The sequence below is a fragment of the Hemiscyllium ocellatum genome, chromosome 13 (genome assembly GCF_020745735.1).
Source record: "Hemiscyllium ocellatum isolate sHemOce1 chromosome 13, sHemOce1.pat.X.cur, whole genome shotgun sequence".
In the NCBI taxonomy this organism is placed as follows: Eukaryota; Metazoa; Chordata; class Chondrichthyes; order Orectolobiformes; family Hemiscylliidae; genus Hemiscyllium; species Hemiscyllium ocellatum.
In genome coordinates this window covers 63,286,484-63,311,939 of record NC_083413.1, presented here as the reverse complement: position 1 = coordinate 63,311,939, position 25,456 = coordinate 63,286,484, and the positions used below count along the sequence as shown (strand labels likewise).

Sequence of the window (25,456 nt, the reverse complement as noted above, 5' to 3'; positions counted from 1 at the left end):
GTGAGATCTTTAAAAATGCACATGGTGAAAATGAAATGAAAAATCATGCTTTCTGAATCAGAGGGGCTAGAACTCAACATTAGTAATGATACAAACCAGTGAAGTGATTGGAAAAGGAAATGGAGCAGAGAGTACAGATGGCAGCAGATGTACTGCTCCTGTTTTGTGCCCTCTGTGAATTTGAATTTTATCCCCAGGGTTCCTAATCACAAATCGTTTTAATAAAAATAAAGCTGGGAATGAAATTGACTCTTTCACTGTTTTTGCTTGCTTTCTATAAACTCAGATTCCAATAGAGGTGAAATCTATAAAAGTGTTGTTAATTTAAAGATACAGTATGCATTTTTGAAATTTTACATGCAGGCAACAGTCTGAATTAGAATGAAAACAGAACTAGCATTTCTGTTACAATGTATAGATATACTGTACTGTTCTCTTTTATTTTTCTGCTAAGTTGGTTTGTAACATCCCCACTATTCCTGTTGATGATCCTGTCTAGTCAATTCTAAACATATTTATTGGTATTTCTCAAATTCAATATGCTAACTAAATTATCATTCATGTGTTGGCAAGCCACAGTTTGAAATGCCAGTATGAGGTAGCTGTTGGCATTCATGTATTCAACTATTAATTAATCCCTTGAAAGATCAATCCTAATATAAGGGTTAAACTCAATAAAAGAAGGCCAGCTACCAAGTGTTTACAGCTCAGAAACAGCCTAACTGTGGGGTGGTGCTGAACTCGTAGTAATGTTACTAGATTAATAATCTAGAGCCCCAGGCCAGTGTCCTGGAGAAATAAGTTCAAATTGCATTGTGGCAACTAGTGAAATTTAAATTCAATAAAAACCTGACAGGGAAAAAAGCTACGATAATGGCAACTATGTAACCTTTGTCGATTGATGTAAAAGGTAATCTGGTTCACAAGTATTATTTAGGAAATGAATCTGCTGTTCTTTCCTGGTATGGCCGACATTTGACTCCAGATCTACAGAAATATGGTTGACCCCTAACTGCTGGCAATAAATGCTGGTCCAGTCAATGACAACTTTATCCTATGAACAAATGGGGGAAAAAGAAAACTACCCAGTCTGTCCTTGCTAGTGCTTGTATTACACTTGAACTGCTTCTAGCTACAACTGTCTTGGGAGCTATATCACTAATTATTGACAGTCACTGGGTCAAAGTCCTGGAGCTCCCATCTTAGCAACACTGTGGTGTCCACCACATGGACTGCAGCATTTTACAAAAGCAGCTCACCTCCACTTACTCACAGACGACAGATGTCGGGCAATAAATGCTGGTCCAACCAGTGATGCCTCCATCCCATTACCAACATTTTAAAAACTGCACCCATCTTGCTTGATTGGATCTTAGCCACATGGCAACATATCTTTCTACTCCTCTGCACCCCCTTTTGACCATGTATCCTAATAATTCCTTTTATGGATTGATATAAATTATGGCTGATAATGATCCCCCTTAGGATTGTGACGCTTTATTACCTTGAAAGTGCTATATAAAATACAAGTTATTATTGATGCTGAGAGACAGCTAATTCCACCCAATGCAGAAAAATCAAAATTTTAGCTGTGTACATCATAAAGCCCAATCAGATTTCAGTTCAAATTATAGCTATAAATAAAACATGACAAGGCTTCAATTTAACATTAATTATAGCTTGAACATTAGATCAATCAATGCAATCTTTAAATTTATGTTGAGACTGCGTTGTTTGAAGTCATAATGGTTACAATGCAAAAGTATTCTGACTTGTTGACTCGGTAGTAAGCTAATATTTAATGTGGATGTCGTATATCTAATCAACATCTCTAGGATTATAGTTGTTAACTCCTTTCTGTGCATATGATATGATTCTTTTGGTTATTGGCATTCTTAAGTTTATCTTTCTTTCATGAGTCAAATTAAGAATGGGGATGTCTCTTCGTATTACACCCTTGGGGTTCCTGGGAACTAGAATTGCAACAATCTATGATAAATTATTTTTCTCCTGAAATAAATATTGCCCTTGGGGCACTCCCACATTTTTAATGCAGCATCTCTAATTCACACAACTAGCATAAACATAAATCTCTGAGTCCCATGGTTGCCATTCATTGTAAAGTCTGGAAACTTTGATTTTTCTTCTTTCTGCAAACACTGCACACTTAGAATTCAGCCCGGCTCGATAGGTTTTAAGGAAGTGATGTGCTGAGCTTACAAGTGAATGGTATCATGATACTGACGAAAGGTGGTGTTGTGTCTAATACTGTGTATAAGCTGAGTAAGATATCGTTCTGCCAGTTTGCTTCTCCCCAGCTAACCCTTCTTTACTCCAAAGTTTGTGAGAAGATTTGTAGCTTGGGTGCTCGTTGTTGTGGTTCTGTTCGCCGAGCTGGGAGTTTTTGTTGCAAACATTTCATCCCCTGTCTAGGTGACATCCTCAGTGCTCGGGAACCTCCTGTGAATTGGCGAACAGAACCACGACAACCCTTCTTCACATTCCTGCCAAAGTTCTCATCATCACAAATGGGAGTTAAAAATGGCACCACTTTTTCTTAGAGGATTAGATGGATTTCAGGCAGCACCCTATCGTCCTTCTCAAGGGCAACTAGCAATGGCTAATAAATGCTGGCCCAGCAATACCCACATCCCACGAATGAATAATAAAACAAAAATCACGCGCCTACGGTACTATAGCTAACACTGGGAACTGCTCAGGTTCTCTGTAGTTTCCATTGCCAAAGGTGTCAACACCAACTGTTGAGCCTCCACAAAAAAACCCCTTTATCTCACATTATAAAAGTCTGTGATGATTGGTGCTCAAGACTTAGTGTTCGATGATGTGCAGATAAAAACTTTTGGGGATTTTTCTCAGGAGGTCAGTGAGGGAATTCAAACTTCCAAAAGATTTAAGGCTGATGGAAAAGATGAGGGATTGATGGAGACATTGTCATGAATGTGGGAAAAAGACAAAAATCAAAATCTTGCTGGAAATCAAAAATGACAAGGATGCTGGAAATGCACAGTGAGTCAGGCCAGTGAGTGAGGAGAGAAGACATCAACTTTGGGCCATTGATTAAAATTGAAAATTGACAGTTTTAGTTGTGGTAAGGTGTGAAGTCCAGTTCAGATTGAAACAGTTTGCTGATTTTGTGAATTGCCACGGCTAGCCTGAATGAATAATTGAAGCAGATGGAAGTGGTAGCTCAGTTTCAGATCCGAATTTGTCAACAGTTTTGATCTTATCTTTATTCCTCTAGATTGTAGTTTATTAAACAATCACACAGCATAATAGCAATGGATTGTATGGTGATGAGTTTAATTGGCATGTCGAGATTATGATTACTTACGGACAATGACAAAAAGAGGTAGCATACAGGTGCATACTTGAAAGGAACTCTTTTCCAAAACTTGTTTATCTCTCCTGCGGCTCCAAAGTACCCTCAGAATTTACCACTTTAATTCAGGTACCTCCCAGTTTTGCTTTAGTTGGTATATTGGAAAGAAATACTGGACTTGTGAATATTTTGTTGTACCGCAGGAGTCCCATACGTGCTCAGAGAAGGAGAGGAATTATTACTTGACGTTGTTGAGCCAGATCTGTGGTCAGCTAAGCCAGTTGCACACCATGGAGTAGATATTAAAAATTCTTTGTCCCTAATTAGTGCAGGGTGCCAACCAATTAACTTACTGGTGCCACTGGAAAGTCCAGTCTATTTTAAAGCCACGCCATAAGCATACAGGCAGCAGATTGAAGCTACCAAGCATTGCAGCTTATCTTTTTCATGCTAGTGCAAATGAGTTGAAAGGGGACTTGAAGCAGACTTTGTTATTCCTGCAGAGGAGACAACACATTCTTTCGTTGTGCTTTGCAAGCATTTTACTGAGACAAAATTTTAATTTGAGGCGAAGTGCCATCTGCTGCATATGCATATGATCCGTGACCTTGATCAGAGACAACGTTAAAGGCCAAGCTGGTGTGTAGAGCATTACGAAGAAAATCCAGACTGTGGAAAGTGGCAGATGGGCAGAAGGAAGGAAGACAAAAGCATTGGTTCCAGATAACTTGGCATCAATGATTTATTTCAAAATTGTAAGCATATAAAAATTATAATTTAAACCAAGGAGCTAGCCATGCATAGCCTATATATTGGTTGCACTATTGCTGACTTCATGACCTGGGGCAAGTTCTTGCTGCACTGTATGGTGGCTCAGTGGTTAGCACTGTTGCCTCACAGCACCAGGGACCTGGGTTCGATTCACGCCTCTGGCGACTGTGTCGAGTTTGCACTTTCTCCCCGTGTCTGCGTGTGCTTCCTCCAGGTACTCTGGTTTCCTCCCACAATCCAACGATAGGTAGGTCAGGTGAATTGGCCGTGCTAAATTGCCCAGAGGTTAGATGCAGTGGTCAGGGGTAAATATAGGGTAGGGAATTGGGTCTGGGTGATGTGCTGTTCGGAGGGTTGGTGTGGACCTGTTGGGCTGAATGGCCTGTTTCCACACTGTAGGTAATCTAGTCTAATATATCTAATCTAAAAATATTATGCTTTGTAAAATCGCCAGCGTGCATCCTCTTTCTAGAGTCATGTGTTTGATGCTGGAAAAGCACAGCAGGTCAGGGAGCATCCGAAGAACAGGAGGGTCAATGTTTCAGGCAAAAGCCCTTCATTGGGAAGCCCTGCATCCCCTTCCTAGCTGAGAAAGAAGATTGAATAACTTAATACAAAAGATTTTGAGGCAGGTAATAAGTGAATGGGGAGCTGAAGAAATGCCACAACTATTCAGAAACCATCAGACTTCCTCTTTGCAGCAATGATCATTTCAACAGGCAAGTCTGAGCTTCCTAGTAATTGACAATGATGTATCTCATGGGTTAAGCAGATATGATATAGGATTAACCCTTGTCGCAAACTGCTTCAGCGTTTAATATACTCAACTGACTTTTATCAATACTGCATTCACCAATGTGCTGACAGCGCATATTAAAGATAAGCTATAAAGCATAGTTATTGTGATTCATAAAAAATCTACAAAGCAAAATGAATCAGTGGATAAAGAGCAGTTGCTATTTAATTCCTACCAGTACTTCAAGAGGTGTTTGATTTCATGGGAGCCTTAAAGTGAGGTTCTTCATTTTAAATGATTTCTGCGCAGCAGCATTTGCTGCCATGGGACTGGATTTCTGGTGCAGCCTAGTCTGTGACAGCCCAGCTAAGATGTTGGTGGTGAAACCCTCAACCCACCATAGTGACTCACCAGCAGTTTACTCCTGAGAGTGGTGTTAATTTAAGGCACTTTAAGGTGAGACTTGCCCCTCCCTCTTGAGAGGAAGTTCCACTTTAGATAGGTGGGACTAATCAGCTGACAGTTCTGTCACCATGGCAGTGTAAGGTGGGAATGGTGGTTACTGCTGGACTGTGGAAGGATACAAGAGCAGCTGGAGAAAACCCACGCAGACACTGGGAGAATGTGCAAATTCCATACAGACAGTTGGTCGAGGTTGGAATCGAACCCAGGTCCCTGGCACTGGGAGGCAGCAGTGCTAACAACTGAGCCACCTTGCTGCTGATTGCTAAAGATAAATCTAGTTGACTGAATTTGTTAGAAGTATTTAATTACATTGGAGAACTATCTGGGAGGGACAGGAAAAGTTTGAAGTATTTGAATGTCTTCTGGATTAAGATTTTAATATGTGATTTTTTTTGAAAATGAAGCAAGTCATTTTATGTGCTGTAGTTTACCTGTTTTCTTTTACTGTAACAGTGACTTTGATGAAACAGCTAAGCAAAACTGTCAAGGATTTAAAAGATGCAGTTTATTGCCCTAACTACTGGAAAAACCTGGCTTTGAGAGGATTGGGGGCTTCTCTGCTAACAGTTACCTGGCAACCCTTTCTGTTTTTACAGACCCAGAAATCTGAGTAAAGGAGACACCCTTGAGCTGTTGAGTCTCTTTCCTGAAATCCTATTCTCAGTGAAACTCCTGGGAAGATTAGAGTTTCCAAGTACTGAAATTACTTGGTAAAACCTGAAGTAGTGCACTGTGACCAATTCATAGAGACACAAATCCAAGTTGGTTTGAATTAGAACTGGACACATATTATCAATCTATGATTTTGTGGTAGGTTCGGCTTCGTGGACAAGAAAAGGTGGACATGAGAAGTTGCCACATTCCATCTTTAGTTTCTGGATCTTTGGCCATTCTAGATCATTTGACTTTGTTTTTATAAGAAAACACCATCTCTGCAGAGAGTTTTCTCTTTGTGTTGTGAGAGTGTGTCTGTGAGGGGATCCAGGGATATAGTTTAGTCCTAAAACACAGCTACAATGTTAATTTGTTGCTGTCATTTGTTTTAAGAATAAGTTTTGTTTATACTAAGTGGATGAAGGTCATTCAAAGAAGCCTAGTGGATGTTTGCTATGTTTTGGACAAGAGTACAAAAGGGTGGAATTGGACAATTAACACATTTATACAAATGGTGCAATTGGTTGAGTTGGGGCTTGATTTATCTGTGCATTCTGGGAGGAATCGTTACAACAGACTTTTGTTGAGAGAACAGATGCAGTTGAGGATAATGTTTGATGTTATTGTGTGAATGGAATTCCAAAAGGTGCCTGCAAACGTGTCATATAACAAGCTTGTTAGCAAAGTCAAAGATTATATGTAGTAGCAGTGTGGTTGTTAGATTTGAGTAATGGCAAATAGAATGTGGTGAGAGACAATTGTTTTTCCTACCAAGTACGTAGTATGGTTTCCCTGTGTTGTGTTAGAGTCCCAGCTTAAGTTTAGATGTTAATACAGAGCAATTTCAGAACTTGACAGTGACACATGATTGTGAACTGTGAGGAGGTTAGGGATAGTATCACAATCCCAGGCTAGACAGGCAAATTTCTGTTACCATCCCAGCCAAGTAGGTCACCAAATTCCATTAAAACTTTGTCTTCTCACCAAATAATTTAAACCTTTCAGTTTTGAAATGGGACCTTGGAACTTTGTCTGCTCTAAATCAGATTGAACAACTCATTTCCCAGTTCAGTCTCTCTTCCTGAGACTGGATTCTACTGAATTCACACAAAGCTGGGCATCTGTCTGAAAGCATGACTCCACATTAGCTTCTTGCAGCCATCGTTCTGTCTACTCACTCTTGGACTGTGTTCAGTGACCCTTCAATTGTTTCAGACACTTCAAGAGCATCTTGTCCTTCTTATTAAGCAGAATTAAATGGAGCCAGCAATGTGATATCCTCTGCTCCTAATGTTACCATCTTCACAGCAAACCATTATATAGAAAATGGATTTTATCAAAATAAACTTCAAGACAGTGTAGATGGGTTGGTAGAATGAAGCATACATTTAATGCGACAAAATGTGAAACAATACATTTTGGAAAGAAGAGCAAGGAGAGGTAACACAAATAATGTATGTAGTTCTAACAGGAGCAGTGCTAACCTACACCAACGGTGTATGGGCTTAAATCAGTAATGTTGGTAGGGCAGATTGAAAAAGTGGTTAAAAATGCAAGTGGTATCTTAAGCTGAGTAAATAGAAATATTCAGGCCTGGATTTTCAGCCAAGGAGACTCTACAGTCCTTTTAAAGAAGACTTGTAGAGTCATAGAGATGTACAGCACAGAAACACACCCTTCGGTTCAACTTGTCCATGCCGACCAGATATCCCAACCCACCTGCCAGCATCCGGCACATATCCCTCCAAACCCTTCCGCTTCATATACCCATCCAAATGCCTTTTAAATGTTGCAATTGTATTAGCTTCCATCGCTTCCTCTGGTATCTCATTCCATGAATTACCACCCTGAGTGAAAAGGTTGCCTCTTAAGGTCTCGTTTATATCTTTCCCCTCTCACCCTAAACCTATGCCCTCTCGTTCTGGATTCCCCCACTCCAGGGAAGAGACTTTGTTTATTTATCCTGTCCATGCCGCTCATGATTTTATAAACATTGATAAGGTCACCCTTCAGCCTCCAACACTCCAGGGAAAATAGCCCCGGCCTGTTCAGCCTCTCCCTATAATTCAAATCCTCCAACCCTGGCAACATCCTTGTAAATCTTTTCTGAACCCTTTCAAGTTTCACAACATCTTTCCGATAGGAAGGAGACCAGAATTGCACACAATATTCCAACAGTGGCCTAACCAATGTCCTGTACAGCCGCAACATGACCTCCCAACTCCTGTACTCAATACTCTGACCAATAATGAAAAGCACACCAAACACCTTCTTCACTATCCTATCAATCAGCGATTCCACTTTCAAGGAGCTATGAACCTGCACTCCAAGGTCTCTTTGTTCAGCAATATTCCCTAGGACCTTACCATTAAGTGTATAAGTCCTGTTAAGATTTGCTTTCCCAAAATGCAGCACCTCACATTTATCTGAAATAAACTCCATCTGCCACTTCTCAGCCCATAGGCCCATCTGATCAAGATCCCATTGTAATCTGAGGTAAACTTCTTCGCTGTCCACTACACCTCCAATTTTGGTGTCATCTGCAAACTATACTTCTTAAGCTTACATCCAAATCATTTATATAAACAATGAAAAGTAGTGGACCCAGCACCGATCCTTGTGGCACTCCACTGATCACTGGCCTCCAGTCTGAAAAACAACCCTCCACCACCACCCTCTGTCTTCTATCTTTGAGCCAGTTCTGTATCCAAATGGCTAGTTCTCCCTGGATTCTGTGAGATCTAACCTTGCTCACTAGTCTCCCATGGGGAACCTTGTCGAACGCCTTACTGAAGTCTATATAGATCATATCTACCGCTCTGCCCTCATCAATCCTCTTTGTTACTTCTTCAAAAAACTCAATCAAGTTTGTGAGACATGATTTCCCACGGACAAAGCCATATCTCTAATCAGTCCTTGCCTTTTTGAATACATGTACATCCTGTCCCTCAGGATTCCTTCCAACAACTTGCCCGCCACTGACATCAGGCTCACTGGTCTATAGTTCCCTGGCTTGTCCTTACCACCCTTCTTAAACTGTGGCACCACGTTAGCCAACCTCCAGTCTTCCGACACCTCACTTGTGACTAACGATGATCCAAATATCTCAACAAAGAGCACAGCAATAACTTATCTAGCTTCCCACAGAGTTCTAGAGTACAGCTGATCAGGTCCTGGGGATTTATCCACTTTTATGCATTTCAAGACATCCAGCACTTCCTCCTCTGTAATATGGACATTTTTCAAGATGCCACCATCATTTCCCTACATTCTATATGTTTCATGTCCTTTTCCATAGTAAATAGTGATGCAAAATATTCATTTAGTGTCTGCCCCACCTCCTGCGGCTCCTCGTAAAGGCCGCCTTGCTAATCTTTAAGGGGCCCTATTCTCTCCCTCGTTACCCTTTTGTCCTTAGTGTATTTGTAAAAACCCTTTGGATTCTCCTTAACTCTATTTGCCAAAGCTATCTCATGTCCCCGTTTTGCCCTCCTGATTTCTCTCTTAAGTAAACTCCTACTTTCTTTATACTCTTCTAAGGATTTACTCGATCTATCCTGTCTATAACTGATATATGCTTCCTTCTTTTTCTTAACCAAATTTCAATTTCTTTAGCCATCCAGCATTCCCTATACCTACCAGCCTTTCCTTTCACCCTAACAGGAATATACTGTCTCTGGACTCTCGTTATCTCATTTCTGAAGGCTTCCCATTTTCCAGCCATCCCTTTACCTGCGAACATCTGTCCCCAATCGGCTTACAAAAGTTCTTCCCTAATACCATCAAAATTGGCCTTCCTCCAATTTAGAACTTCAACTTTTAGATCCGGTCTGTCCTTTTCCATCACTATTTTAAAATGATCAGAATTGCGGTTGCTGGCCCCAAAGTGCTCCCCAACTGACACCTCAGTCATTTGTCCTGCCTTATTTCCCAAGAGTAGGTCAAGTTTTGCACCTTCTCTAGTAGGTACATCCACATACTGAATCAGAAAAGTTTCTTGTAGACACTTAACAAAGTCCTCTGCATCTAAAACCTTAACACTATGGCAGTCCCAGTCTATGTTTGGAAAGTTAAAATCCTCTACCATGACCACCTTATTATTCCCACAGATAACTGAGACTGTTGGAATCTGATTCTGGATCCCTGCCCCATTTCTCCAGTGACGTTTTCCAACCTGAAGCCTTTCCCAGACTGTTTTAATGGATTACCTTGAGCAGTCCAGGTCTAGCTGACCAAATAAGAGAAGGTATCTAGCTCCTCAGCTATTGGTTCGACCTCAGGCACACTCAGCAATCCAGATGCAAATTGCACTACTTTAAATTTGCTTTTTCTCTTGAGTTTCCTTTCAAACATATTTACATATCACTGAACACACACAAACTGCCACAAATGAATGCATTCTGACAGTGGTTTCAAATGTAATCTTTTTCAAATTACCTTACAAATATTCATTTATATGATTCAGGATGGTAACCAGCTGAAAATGGCTCATTCCACAGTATAAGCACTAATTAAGGATTAGTTGAGTGAGAATTGATTGTGTGAATAAGGAGAGCAATTGGGATGTGGGTTTTCTGGAGTGTGACAAACTAAAATAAAACTTTCACAGCAAATGTAAATACTATTATCCTCTAGTATACAACAACTATAGGCACCATACTTGACTCCTTACACCCCTGGACTCCTGATCACCAGATCATGCACTGCCCAAACAAGATTCAAACAATTCCACCACCCTTACTCCGTCCATCCATCCATCCCTTGGCGTCCCTCACCTGATTTTCCCTGTGTCCCTGCCAAACGCCCTATCTTCCAGCTCGACTGAAATCAAAACATTCCCCTGATGCCTACCCCTTTCCTGGATCCCAGTAACCTCCCTCCAACCTCTTGTTGGTTATCTTAACTTCAGTCAAATTGTTCCAGAAACTCCAGTGCAACCTGGCAGAAGCTCCCTACCCTACCCTACCCTGCAGGATAAATTAATGCAGTGATGGATGAAGATGGTTCCTTGTTGACTTAGCCCTTCATATTTCACCAAAAACGAAAATGCTGAGCAGACAGGTGAAGAACTATGACAATGAGAGGCAGACAGAACTGGAACAATCAGATGATCATTTTTTCCACTAGCTTTGGATTTTTTTAAAAAAAGAGAAACTGCATGAAATTATAATATTAAATCTTTTTATTTCTTGAGCAGCTACGTATTTCTAGCATTTTATTTTTAAATATTATCTCACACTTTTAGCGTGAGGATAGTTTTCTCTTTTTGTTTGTACCAATCACAGACATCCTGGACCTTTTTACTTTCTGCAGTGCAGCACTGAAGATGTGTCATGTGCAGCAGATTATTCTTACAAACCTGTAGTCTCACGTCTATCAACGAATCCTTAGCAAGTGAACTTTACCGAGCTACTGAACGTCTTCCTTTTATGAAGTCAGTTAATTGTGTACTTTTTGGTTCATCGGTGTTAAACAGTAGTTGGTGATTGGTTGTTTCCAGTGACAAAAGTGTGCTTGATCGTGCTCTGCTTTCCATTCTCATTGAGTGAAATATTGTCCACCACTGTGCCCCACTAACAGGAAAGGAGCCATTTTGTGAAATTTAAATGGCAACCTGTTGTCCAAACAATCCGAACTATACGGAATTAATATGCCAGTCTTTCCCAAATTCTTTACTGGTGTGGAACCATTTTAATGCCTTCGACTTCGTGTGACTCCGGGTGGAAATTTGAGTCATTGAGGGCGGTGAGTTGTTGGGGACAGGGAGAGTTCCTTTAGTTGAGCCATGACGGAGAGGAAGAAAGGCCTTCATTGTATCAACAGATGAGAAAGGCCCCATCTTCCCTCTCTCACCTCCTCACCCTCCCTCCCCTTTGATCCCCTCATCAAAATTCAGTTTCTCCAAAAACAGAGCAGACACCTCTCCTTTCAGGCTTAATGTGGTGTCAATCAGCATTCCTTGAGTAGTCAATTCGGCAATGCCCACCAATAAGAAATAAGCAAGCACTTAAAGGGCTCCTGCGACTGTCAGAAATCATGCTGGAGCTGGTGACTCCAAAACCTCTTCTAGACACACCATTTGGAAAGCCCTGAAATGCATCATGTAGAATATTCTGAGGGCATGCCCTATTTGCTACTAACAAAGTAAACCATTTTCCTCGCTGATGTTTATGTGATGGTGAGATGAACACTTTATCAGTATTACTGTTGAGCTTTCTTATTTGGACTTTGAATTGAAAGGGTTCAATGTGTTTGAAATGGATAGGTTTGAACACGCTTGGATCTTTTGATCGTTTGGGTGCATGCTCTTATGAGGTTATATTGAAAGAAAATAAAGAGTATTTTTCAAGGCAGGATTTTTTTAAAGCTACCTGTTTGTCTTCGTGGTGCTGTCAGAGACTTGCTACATGAACCTGTGAAGCTATGATTACGGCGATGTTCTCTGGAGCGCATGTCTTTAAGCTCATCCACATTATCAGTGGGAATGCAGAGTGGATAAGGCAAGGGAAGTGAACAAACAGAGGTACACACGTGGAACTGGAAATAGAGCAACATTTGCCTAGTCATTCAGTTGCTCTGCTCATCGAAGGTGTTTTACATAGTGACACCCAAGCCGGGTGGGTGAGATTGTAAATTACATATTGAAGCAAAGCTTGTAGTCAGTGGTGAAGGGATGACACCCACTGCTGACCGTGACTTACCCACAGATTTAATTGGCTTTATATTGTGGATTTTCCCCTGCTTTGACATGAGTTTCAGTCTGTTGACATCTGTCCAGAACCAACTAAGCTATCACGACCGAAACCTCTATGGCAATATCTAATTTTCCTAATTTCATCGTTGATACCTCAGGAAGCCACAACATTTTCTCCAACTTCACTCAAGTGTAATGCCCTTGCTAAGCTGTGCGGTGTGTGCGGCTGCACAGTAGGCTAAAAGGCACCATGCAGTTCTGGTCCTAGGATAAATACTGTACTTACGTTTCCATGCGGAAAGATAAAGGGCCATGCATGGTAAAAAAGAAGCCACACAGATTCATTCACTTTTAAAGAGAACATTGCTTCTTCAAACATATTTTGTTTTTAAAAAGTAAACATGTTTTCTCATTTTCACTGTGACAGAGATGGATAGAAAGAGATAAGATATGTTTTCAGATTTATTATCATAAAGTATATTCACACAATAAGTTAACTGAACGTCAACAGGTGCAAATTTTTGTGAGTGCATTCACACTGGGGCTGAAATTCTTCAGTTTTATTTGCAGGACTGTATGAAGTTATCAAGGGTATCATTTCCCCAGTTAATGACAGATATGGGAAAAAAGGACTAGTGACAGCAAAGCATCGTGTTGCAATGGTTCAACGTGCTCTGGAGACCTCAGACTGGATTACCCAGGACCCTTGGGAGAGTCAGCAGGAACAATGGGTGGAGACTGTAATGGTGCTGAGGTAAAACTCTTTTCGCTTCTTTTGACACAAGCAGATAGCTTTTTCTGCCTTAAAACCAATTTTGGATCTGTGGTGTGCTTTCATTTTAGAAGTTGGGTTACTCATTAATCTACAGCAAAATGGATTAGCAAAATGATGGATCACAAAGATCTCTGAGGTGGCAACTGTGCCTCCCAAACGCAAACACTTTAATTGAATTTGTGAATAACTGCGCAATAATTAGTAATTTCCCTTTCCTTGCTATGTTTCGCTGTCCAAGATGACTTTGTTTAGTTTAAATTGGGACATATTTGAATAGTGATGAGGAACAAAATGAACACATGAAACAGATCAAAATTTATTTTGGAGATATGAAGATGACATTGATTTTGAATTCTGAAGATATGAGAAGAAGCAGAAGCCATTGGCCATGTCTTAGCCATGTTTGCTGTATCCAAACATTTCTGTCTCTCGCTGTACCTTTAAACCTCTGTAATTTCCACCAGACTAACAACACGGGGGCGGCACGGTGGCACAGTGGTTAGCACTGCTGCCTCACAGCACCAGGGACCTGGGTTCAATTCCCGCCTCAGGCGACTGACTGTGTGGAGTTTGCACATTCTCCCCGTGTCTGTGTGGGTTTCCTCCGGGTGCTCCGGTTTCCTCCCACAGTCCAAAGATGTGCGGGTCAGGTGAATTGGCCATGCTAAATTGCCCATAGTGTTAGGTAAGGGGTATATGTTGGGGTATGGGTGGGTTGCGCTTCGGCGGGTCGGTGTGGACTTGTTGGGCCGAAGGGCCTGTTTCCACACTGTAAGTAATCTAATCTAAAAAAAACACTTCGAGTTAGTTCTGTGTGGGTATTTCAATCTTCTTGAACATCTATAATTTTAAATTTTCCACACCTTCTATTGCATTCTGAAAGAGGGTCACTGGACATTAAATCTGCTTTCTCTCCACAAATATTGCTGGATCTGCTAATCTTTTCCTGCAATTTCCAACTTTGTATCTCACTGAACACCTTTTCGTTTCTTCAGCATCCTAAAATCTAGACTCAGTAAAAGTCTGAAATCATGTACCAGCCACAGTAAGAAATATTAACATATAATGACCACAGACTAATATGTTCCATAATCTGGTTTTACAATAGCTTTGTTCCTCATCACTCTTAATTGTATCAAATTATCTAAGGTAATCTAATTTTTCTGTAGATTTTGAAAATTTATTTTCAATCACTCATCTGCCCCCATTACATATTGTCCAAGTATTTCCTTATGTGATGGTTTGCATTGAGACATGAAATGCTGTATGGTGGAGGAGGAGGGTATTCAGCCCACCATGTCTGTGGTGGCTGTGTAAAACATATCTAGTTCCAGCTTCCATATTCTAATAACCCTTTCTGTCAAAACAATGTTCGAACTAACCCCTTTGTTCTTGCAAGTGTCTTGAGTTTGTTCCCTTCATTGGCAAGGTGGTGAAAGCAATTTATTTATTATTTATCCTCTCTGAAGTTTTTCTCTGTTGTGAATATCTATTAGATTCCCTCTTCTACTTCCCATGTACTACTGAAAAAGCTGCAATTTTTGAGGATTCCTGCATCATCTTTTGTCCTTGTATCAACTTCACAAATCTTTTCGTGGCTCCAATATCTTTCCTGTAATAGAGTACCAGAACTGTAAACTGTGCTCCCACTTATAGCATGGTGGCTCAGTGGTTAGCACTGCTGCATCGCAGCACCAGGGTCCCAGGTTCAATTCCAGCCTCGGGAGACTGTCTGTGGGGAGTTTGCACATTCTCTCCATGTCTGCGTAGGTTTCCTCTGGGTGCTCTGGTTTCCTCCCACAGTCCAAAAATGTGCCAGTCAGGTGAATTGGCCACGTTAAATTGCCCATACCGTTATGTGCATTCGTCAGATGGAAATTGGTCTGGTTGAGTTACTCTGTGGAAGGTTGATGTGGACTGGTCAGGCCTGTTTTCACATTGCAGGGAATCTAATCTAAATATCTGACACAAATTCAACCTTGCTTACTTTTTTACATACATTGCTCTTGATATAACAACTGCTGGAAAATCTCGCAGCTGTAGAGAGAAGTAAAGTTGGTGTTTCAAGTGAGATGCACTTCTTCACTTCCAGGTGTGTTTTGAATGAGTGCAAGTTTATGAAGGATGAGAGACCACCCAGGGAGCAAGGAGTGGTCAAATGTCCAGTTAATAGTCACAGGTGAGGGTTTCTGTAGCAAATGAGCACATGGAGTTGTGGGAATGAGGATCCAGACAATGGTATAGAAATTACCAACTTTGGTTCACTCAGTCAGCTACCAGGAAGACAATAGCATTGATTACTAAGAAGTATAAACATCAGGATATCCAGTTTGAGCTTTTCTATCTTTTTTATTTGTTCATTCACAGGATGTGGGCGTAGCTGCTTGGCAGCATTTATTGCCCATCCCTAATTGCCAAGAGGGCAGTTAAGAGTCAGCCACATTGTTGTGGATCCAGTCACATTTAGGCCAGACCAGGCAGATTTCCTAAAGGACATCAGTGAACCAGATGAGCTTTTAGGACAATTGACAGGAGACACATGATTGCTATTAAGCCAACTGCATATTCCAGATTTTTTTCTTAAATTCATATTTCACCTACTGCCAGGGTAGGATCTAAATACATGTCCCCAGAATATTGGTCTGGGTTCTAAGTGAACCACTCGGCTACTGTCTTGCATAATTGTTGGCAGGGCACCTTTCCACTACTGAAGTATCAGGTCTGACAGCTACGTTCAACTGGGTGTGGCATAAAGGAGACCACAAAACTGGAATCAATGGAATAAAGGAGCCCTAGTAAAACTGGAATGAATGGAATAAAGGAGCCTGAGCAAAACTGGAATCAATGGGAATCGGGGGCAAACTCTCTGCTGGTTGGAGTCATACCTGACACATAGGAAGATGGTTTTGGTTGTTGGAGGTCAGTCATCTCAGCTCCAGGACATCGCTGCAAGAGTTTCTCAGAGTAATGTCTTAGGCCCAACCATCTTTAGTTGCCTAATCAATGAACTACCCTCCATCATAAGATCAGAAGTGGGGATATTCGCTGATGATTGGACAATGTTCAGCACCATTCACAACTCCTCAGGTACTGAAATAATCCGTGTTCAAGTGGACAATATCCAGCCTTGGGCTGACAAGTGGCAAGTAACAGTCATGCCATACAAATACCAGACTATGTCCATCACACCTAAGAGACAATCTAACCACCATCCCTTGACATTCAATGATGTTACTACCACTGAATCCCTCACCACCAAAATCCTGGGGGTTACCATTGACCAGATTCTCACCTGGACTCACCATATAAACACAGTGGCTACAAGAGCAGTCCAGAGGTTTGGAATATCGCAGTGAGTAACTCACTTTATGATTCGACAAAGCCTATCTGCCTACAAGGCAGAAGCCAGGAGTGTGATGGAATACTTCCCACTTGCCTAGATAGGAGCAACTCCAACAACACTCAAGAAGTTAGGCAGCATCTGAGACAAAGCAGCCCACTTGATTGGCATTACATCTACATAGCACCCACACCCTCTACCACCAACTCTCAATAGCAGCAATGTGTACCATCCACAAGGTGCAATACAGACCAAAGATCCTCAGTCAGCACCTTCTTAAACCCACAATCACATCCAACTAGAAGGACAAGGGCAGCGAGTGCATGGGAACACCATCACCTGAAAGTTCTTCTCCAAGCTACTCACCATCCTGACTTGGAAATAAAATGTCGTTCCTTCACAGACACTGGATCAAGATCCTGGAATCCGAGCCCTCTCCCGCGCACCAACCCCCCGAAAAAAAAGGCATTGTGAGTTGACCCACAGCAAGTGGACTGCAGCAATTCAAGAAGGCAGTTCACCAACACTCTTGGACTACTAGGGATGGGAAATAAATGCTGGCCAGCCAGAGATGGTCTCATCTCACAAATAAATAAAAATAAGTATATACATGAGAGTGAGGAGAGAACATTACCATGCTTGCCTAGAATGTTCTGTGTGATTGAACAAGCCTGCAGACATTTTCATTGTTTAGACTGAGCGTCATGAAGACGACAACTTGGGCAAGATATTTGAGAGTCACTGCTGCCCTTGGGGATGTAATGAGTACCATCTACATCTACAAGGGTGTTGGAAATGAAAAATATTCTGAATTTTATTTGCAATCCCAACCTTGTTCTCCATTGCAACACTCGATGTCTTGTATTATAGTCTAACTACAGGATCTCACTATGCAACCACCTGTCAGAAGAGGCACAAAAAAAAATCCTTGCTCTATTTGTCTTCGCCTGTTGTGTTCTTTCCTGTGAAGGAAAACAAAACTTCAGATGACTGTTTCTGAGGAATTGTGATTTGGAGACGCTGGTGTTGGACTGGGGTGTACAAAGTTAAAAATCACACTACGCCAGGCTATAGCCAGACTATAACCCGGTGTTGTGTGATTTTTAACTCTGAGGAATTAGCCACTGTTTGTCAATTAGGAATGACCAGAGCTTGTCAAAGGTGTTACACAAATGCAAATTTTTCCTTTCTCTCAACACAGAAGATGTCATAAGTCACTCATCGCCTCAACTGGACAAAAAATTACAGTGACAAAAAGACTTCTGCAGTCTATGATTCATTGCAATGACACCATTCTTCAAGGGCACTTCAAACTCTGACTGATTCTTGAATTTTTTTTTGAAAAGGGGGAAATAATTACCTTTAAGAATTTTCAGGATGAACAGTAGTGAGTATGATTGTCATAATAAATTCTCAGAGCTCTGTAATGTAAAATGTATATGCCAATATAGAACAGAGCTCTGATCATTGCAGCGATGCTTTTTAAAAAAGGCTTGACTATTATCAGTACAGAGCATTTTCTCCACAGTAAATGATCATTTCCAGCATTGGCTGTTGCTATCGTATGCGTGTTAACTGTTACGATACAATTGCAGATACCATGAATCACAACTGTATACAGGATAAGGACAGTGTACAATTTGGAGCTAAAATTCAATGCTGCAGTCCCCGTATTATCAAAGTGTTTGATGCTTTGCTTGTCGACTTTCTGGCTATTAGGTAACGTACTGATAAGCTTAGTAAACTCATTTTTCCAAATGCTGATACCAGTTCAGCCTTTAGATTGGAATCCTGCCCTTTGAGCAAGCTGATAAATGCAATTCACGTGTCCAACGATTATATTTTAGAAGCTGCTTTTGTCATTTGAATGGGCACGCTGGACCTGCAGAACCAATTTCTGATCCAAATCCAAATTAAATTTTTTATTTGGTTCATGGAGTTCAAAGCATTGCTGAATTAGTGCTGAGCTGGAAAGCTTCTGGGCAGGCTTATTGCAGTCTCTCTGACACACACAGTAATTCAAACGAGTAGTGACAGGAGCATTGTGACTGAGGGTGTGAATAATCAATCTGGTGCAGCATTGAGATATCCATCGGATGCTCTGCTTCAGTACTGCAGTGAGGAGACGAGCTTCTCTCAAGGAAATCTATTTGAGCCAGAGGGAACTACAGTTGGCTTCATGGTTGACTGAAGCTCAGTATCTAACAGTGGCTTTTTTCCACTAGTAGCACCTTTTGCAAACCAGAATGTTTTCATTAGAGAATGATTCAAGGCACTTTGAGGACATTAATAAATTTATTGAAACTGTGATTTGGTTAAAATAGGAATTTTCTAGTGGTTATATTATCAGAAACCTGGTTGTGCTGAATATTGTTCAGTTTTATCTAGTAGTTCACCTGCCAGATTTCAATCACACCACCATCTCCACCATTGGTAGTTGTACCTTTTTTAGCTGTGTTGACCATGAGTGAATGGAACTCCATCCCTCAACTTCTCCCCCCTATCTTTTTAACCTTTCGTTCTGCATTTAAGATTCTCCTTAACTCGTTTTTTTAAAAAATCAAAAGGAGACGGGGTGGAAGTGGGGAGGGGTGGGATGAACTTAAAATGATCACCAACACCATTGAAACGGTGCTTGGTAAATTATTGGAACAGAAGGATGATAAGTCCCCAGAACTGGATGGCCTAGGTCCTGGGGTCTTTAAGGAAGTGGTGGGATAGAAAGTAGATATGTTGATTATAATCTTCCAAACTTCCTGAGTTTCTGGAAGGATCCCAGTGAGTGTGGTTAGTAGGAAATGTAGCACCTTTTATTCAAGGAGAGGAGGAAGGCAGAAAGCCGGAAACTAAAGGTCAGTTAGTCAAATAGAACATAGAACATTACAGTGCAATACAGGCCCTTCAGCCCTCGATGTTCCACGGCCCTGTGAAATCAATCTGAAGCCCATCTAACCTACACTATTCCGTTCTCGTCCATATGCCTATCCAATGACCATTTAAATGTCCAGTAAAGTTGGCGAGTCTACTACTGTTGCAGGCAGTGCACTCCATGCACTGAATATTTGTCATTGAGAAAAGTCCATTATTAGAAATTTATAGTATGGTACATGGAAAATCACAATGTGATCAGGCAATAAGTAGTGTCAGACAAAGTAACGTCGTGGTGGGTTGTGGGGAACCCATAGATGTGGTGCATTTGGATTTCCAAAAAGCATTTGATGAAATGCCACTTCAAAGTTTGCTGCACAGGGTAAGAGCATGTGGTTTAAGGGATAGTACATTATCATGAATAAAGGATTGGTCAGGTTTCAAAGCAGAAGTTGGGATAAATGGATAATTTTCAGAGTGGCAAGCTGTCAGTAATGGAGTCCCACAGAGATCAGTGCTGTGTCCTCCACTGTTTACAATCTAAATCAATGTTTTAGGTGACTGGGCCAAATATATTAGAAGGTAATACATTTGGACACTTTCTTATTGCCAACAACACCAAGATAGACAGGAGAATAAATTGTCAAGAGGAAGTAGAGAGTATGCAAAGAAATTTAGACAGGTTGTTAATCGGCAATATGAAAAAACACCATATGTTTAAATTAAGAGACATTGCAGGACTCTGTGACTAAGGGATGTGGATGACTTGGTACGTATATCACCGGAAGGTTATTATGCAGCTATAGCAAGTGATTAGGAAGGCAAATGGAATGTTATTATTTATTACAAGGAGAATGAGAATATAAAGGTAGGGAATCTTTATCAAAGCAATACTGGGCTGTAGACAGTTCAGAGTAAGTTCACTCAACTTATTGCTGAGATGAAAGGCTTAATGAAGAAAAGTTGAAGAGGTTAGGCCTATATCCATTGATGTTTAGAAGAATGAGAGTTGATCTTATTGAAACTAACAAAATCTCGAAGGGACTGTGATACCTGGAAGAATGTTAGGCAAACGTGAGAACTGCAGATGCTGGAAGTCAGAGTTTAGATTAGAGTGGTGCTGGAAAAGCTCAGCAGGTCAGGCAGCATCTGTGGAGCAAGAAAATTGACGTTTTGGGCAAAAACCCTTCATCAGGAATCATGGGGGAATGTTCCCTCTTGTAGAGAAATTAGCACCAAGGCACTTAGTTTGAGAGGTTGTAAGGCATGTCGGGAGATTTCTTTTCTCTGAAGATAATTAGAACGTGGAATTCTTTTCTCCAGAATTTTAGTTTATTCAAGTCTGAGTTAGATTAACAATTGATAGGCAAGGGAGTGGCGAGTTATTGGGTGCAGACAGGAAAGTGTAGATCAGGCCACAACTGGATCAGCCTTGATTTTATGGATTGGTGGAGCATCTTGAAGTGTCTAATGATCTGCTTCAGCCCCTGTGTGCCTCTTTGACAAAGCTATTCTTTGTTCCTTCTTAATCTTTCCTTATGTGGCATGGCATCAACTGATGTTTGCTTACACTCTTCTCAAGTGTTTTGGGATTGTTCTGTTAAAAGCACTGTATAAGTACAAGTAAATGTAGCATGATAAATTAGATGCTGCTGTTTGTACATCTGATCCATAGATGCAATTCCCTTGCTTATAAACAGTTTCTTTCAGATTATAATGTTAAATATTGCAGGTTCTGAAAAGGCTTGCCCTATTTTTATCCATGTGAACTGATTTAGTATTTAGTTCTCTTTTTAAACTAGCCATGCAGGAACAAGAATAATACAGAATGTTTACATGGACTACTGAAAGAAATAAAACTTGACTCTTGGATGCCAGGGAGGAGAGTTTGAAAGTTCTATTTGGACATTTTCTTAATGTTAATGGAATGTGGTCAGGGATTGTTTTGATTTCATAACAGTATAGACTTGAAATCTGCTGAAGTATTGAGGCAGTGTTGAAATTGTAACGCAACTGGCTGAAGTTTTAATGTAGTAATTGATTAGTGCAGTAATTGATTACTGCAGTGATTTTTAAATCTGATTGCCACTAGAGGGTGTTATGCAATTGTGGTGTGAGAAATAAAGCAAGATGACATATTTCGGGTGGTGAAATCTTTGCTTGCCCACATTGGATTAAGGCTTTCTAAAGGCTTCCAGAGTTTTCTCCCCCTCCCCATTTCTATCACTTCCTTTTAAATTATCTCAACCTCTTTAAATGGAAATGCCAATGAATATCCCTGTCTCAACCTAGAGTTCCCTCGATTATACTTATCTCAGTCCAGACTTGGCATTGTTAATAGTTACGCCAGATGGTTTTCCCCTGAAGGATTAAGTGCTAGTCACACTTGACTTTTCAGACCAGATTTGCATAAATGATTGGACTAGTAGCTAGTCCAAACAGCTTACAATATCGTTAGGGTTACTGTTCTCTTATAAAGTCATTTGTGCATATGCCTTGGTTTCTATTGCAATTTAAACTATATATAATTCATGTACCAGCTCTTACAGTAAATGAGACTAAAATTTGTGGATATTATTCCATTGTGATACATCTGAAATAAGTATTTCTCACAAACGTACCTGCTTAATCTGCAGAGTTTACTGTGGTGAAGGAGATCAAGGAAACAGTTTGCCATTGAGCAATACAAGAGAAAATTTGTTACAGCTTTTGTAAAATCTCTCATTTAACCAACAACTATGCGCTGAAGTTGGCTAATAACTAATTAAAACCTGAAGTGATGCCTTGTACTCTTTGTTCAGAGTTTGCTATGTATTGTAATAATCTCCTTGCACGTCTTTCATTGGATTATCAAAAACACTGGTCTTGCTGTATTCCTTTCTGTTTTTGCAGGCACCATTACAATGTGTTGTTTCATCAATATCACACTAAGAATGGAACGTCTCCAGAAAGCTCCAAAGCTCTAAAACAGGCGGATTTGTCCAATGCTCAGTCAGGTCAGTACTTTTTTTTTCCCAAGAGTTTATTTTCTCCAGACTTTTGGGATTTCACATGCTCGTTTTTCGCTTTCTTTCTAGACCTTCTCCCAACATCAAGTTCCCTAGATAAAAATACTCATCCTTCTATGTACTTTGGATCTGCAGCCCCATACATACTTCACCTGAGAGGCTAGATTTACATGTGCAAGTTGACATTGACTGCCACTGGGCTGTTCCACTGTGGGGGCATCAGAACCAAAACTGACATCCCTCACTAATTGTATTTGTGGGCACTTCGCTCTACAGAGATAAGGATGAAACTCCTGGAGTCAGCGTTACTCCCTACTCTCTCATCAACTAATGATAGATCCTACAGTGAGTGCAGTGGTTCAAGAAGGCAACTTACCACCACCTTCTCAAGGGCGACTAAGCATTGGCAATAAGCATTGGCCTAGCTAGTGATTCCCGATTTCTCATGAATGAACCAAACAAAAGTGCCATTTATTGCTCCCAAAGTACAATTTCTGACTGAGGACAGAACAGGGATCAAATCTGGGGGACCTATTTGGTCTGAATGTGCCATACCGACTAGCTAAACACTCAAGACATTTGGGAACCATTTACCTTTGTTCTTCTTTTGATCAAAAGAGCCTTTTCCTACCTGATGAATTTGTGGCTGTCCTCCCAACTGGCATGATTATTTTTTTCAAAACCTAGGATATCCAAAGCATTAAAAGCTCTGCCTTTCTCTCTTCCTATTTAGCTGTGAACTTGCTAATTTAAGCTGTATAAAACATTTTCAAGGCTAGATAGAAAAACTAATCCATTTTGAGTGGCAGCGAGTATGACAACACTTCTGAAGAAACTGTTAGGTAATAGTGTTAACAAATTCTCAGCACTCTACTCCTCTGCTGTAACCTTTTCAAATTGGACGTCAGTATTCTGGTTTTGGAGTAAATTGGCCCAGATTTTGCTAGTGTGCCTTGTCAGTTAGAATTTTTCTCTTGTCCTTCATCTGACAATGTTTTGTTGCACAAGTTGTTGAAAGTCCAACCTGATAATGCCAGCAAAGCATCTGGGACCTTTGTGAATGATCGGATTAATAGTCTATCTCCTTTACCCTGAAGTTTTAAGAATTGAGTGGAGAAAGGAGTTATGTGAAGGGGAGTCCAATTGGGTGTGCAAATTGAAATAAAAAGGGGGAGGATTAGCTTGAGAGGAAGAAAGGCAAGCAGGCAAGTATCAATGTTTTATAAGTGATATGCATATATGGCTTAGCTGTGGAACAAAGTTGAATTCTCTTTTTAGGTTGGAGATGTTGATTTGGTGTTGCAGAAGTGTAAATCCTCTAATTGAACATCTACAGATATAATTTTGAGGAGCAGCCCTCACTGCTAATTAATGCAGAGGTGCAAGAATTCCACAAAGTTTATGGAGTAGTTGAGGCGAGTGGCCATTATGACAAAGATTATGGTGGAGCAGAGTAGGTCATCCAGCAACTTGTGACAAGAATTTATAATTCCCGAATATCTGTTCTCCATCATAAGTTGCTAGACTGTTTCCACATTAAGGGCAAGCATCATTAACATCTTTTTTTTAGAAATAGGATCAGTCTGAACATTGGGGCACAGACTGTGTCACACAGGGCATTTCACACCTTCAATGCATTATCTGAGACGACATGGTACCTTTTGTTCAAGTTCACTTGAGAATGTAACTTTAAAAAAAGTTCTGGAATTTATAAATGAAAGAACTGAAATCAACATGGTCAATCTAAAAGATGAGAGACGTAATAAAAATTCCAGGTCTTTTTCAATATATAATTTCAGTTGCATCATATTGTAAACTTTTGCTATAAATTCTGCGTCTTACGATTTTTTAATCCACAACCACCTGATGAAGGAGCAGCAGTTCAAAAGCTAGTGCTTCCAAACAAACCTGTTGGACTATAACCAGATATTTTGTGATTTTTAACTTTGTACACCCCAGTCCAACACCGGCACCTCCACATCATCATTAACCTTATTGCGTTGGCAGCAAAATCTGGACCACCAAATTAAGTCTGTCCTGTCAGATGGACATAACCAGGCATGTGTCACTATTCAGAGCAGAATGGAGTGTTGCATGAGTCACAGACAAATGTTCAAACAGTGTAATCTAAAAAGATGACCTAGCCAGTTATCTTATTGCAGTTTGTGAAACTTTGCAATGCAAGAGATGTGATTCCCTATGTTACAACAGCGGTAGATCTTCAGAAGTATTCCATTGGCCATAAAGCACTATGGACATCCAGGGGTCATGATGTGTATAAATGCACATTTGTTAGTTTATTCTTTATTAGTATGAGTGGCCTCCTGAAAAATCCACATATTATTTTTACCTATTTAGTAAATTTCCAAGTGAAAAATTAATTTTGGAGATTTTCAGTTTTTGTTCTGTCTGGGAGAGAATGCTCATTTCTGTACTTACCCCAAGTATGTCAGCGTAAATATTATTAGAACACTGGCATGATCTCTGAGAAAGAAAACTTTGGCAGGTTTTAGTCTTCTATGGGAGATCAAACCTTAGTGTCATCAAGGAGAAGAAAGTCAGCTGAAGCCTTTTCCTATGGTTAAACTCCAGCCTGATCAAGTGTTCACAAGCCAGATGCAAAATAGGATGGAAGCAGGCTACCAACCAAGTACTGTATTACCTTAACTAGTCTCAGGAGAGTAAATGTTACTGTACTACTGAGAATTCTATTTTCCACAACATGCATTCCTTTGATCTCTGAGTGACATTGTTCATTAATATTCAGAAGCGCCAGAATTTGTATTACCCTCAGCTTTCATATGT

At 40.5% G+C, this 25,456-nt stretch overlaps 1 protein-coding gene across 4 annotated transcripts in view; it reads left to right on the top strand.

The window, feature by feature from the left end:
* The window catches only part of nmnat3 (nicotinamide nucleotide adenylyltransferase 3), a 51,931-nt gene that overhangs the window by 7,580 nt on the left and 18,895 nt on the right, over positions 1 to 25,456 (top strand). For 3 of the 4 annotated variants that reach the window (XM_060834872.1, XM_060834873.1, XM_060834875.1), the window contains exons 3-4: positions 13,219 to 13,414; positions 22,536 to 22,639. In XM_060834872.1, coding sequence (XP_060690855.1) covers positions 13,219 to 13,414; positions 22,536 to 22,639 — 300 coding nt within the window. The remainder of the gene's footprint in view (positions 1 to 13,218; positions 13,415 to 22,535; positions 22,640 to 25,456) is intronic. The other variant, XM_060834874.1, reaches the window with a different exon arrangement.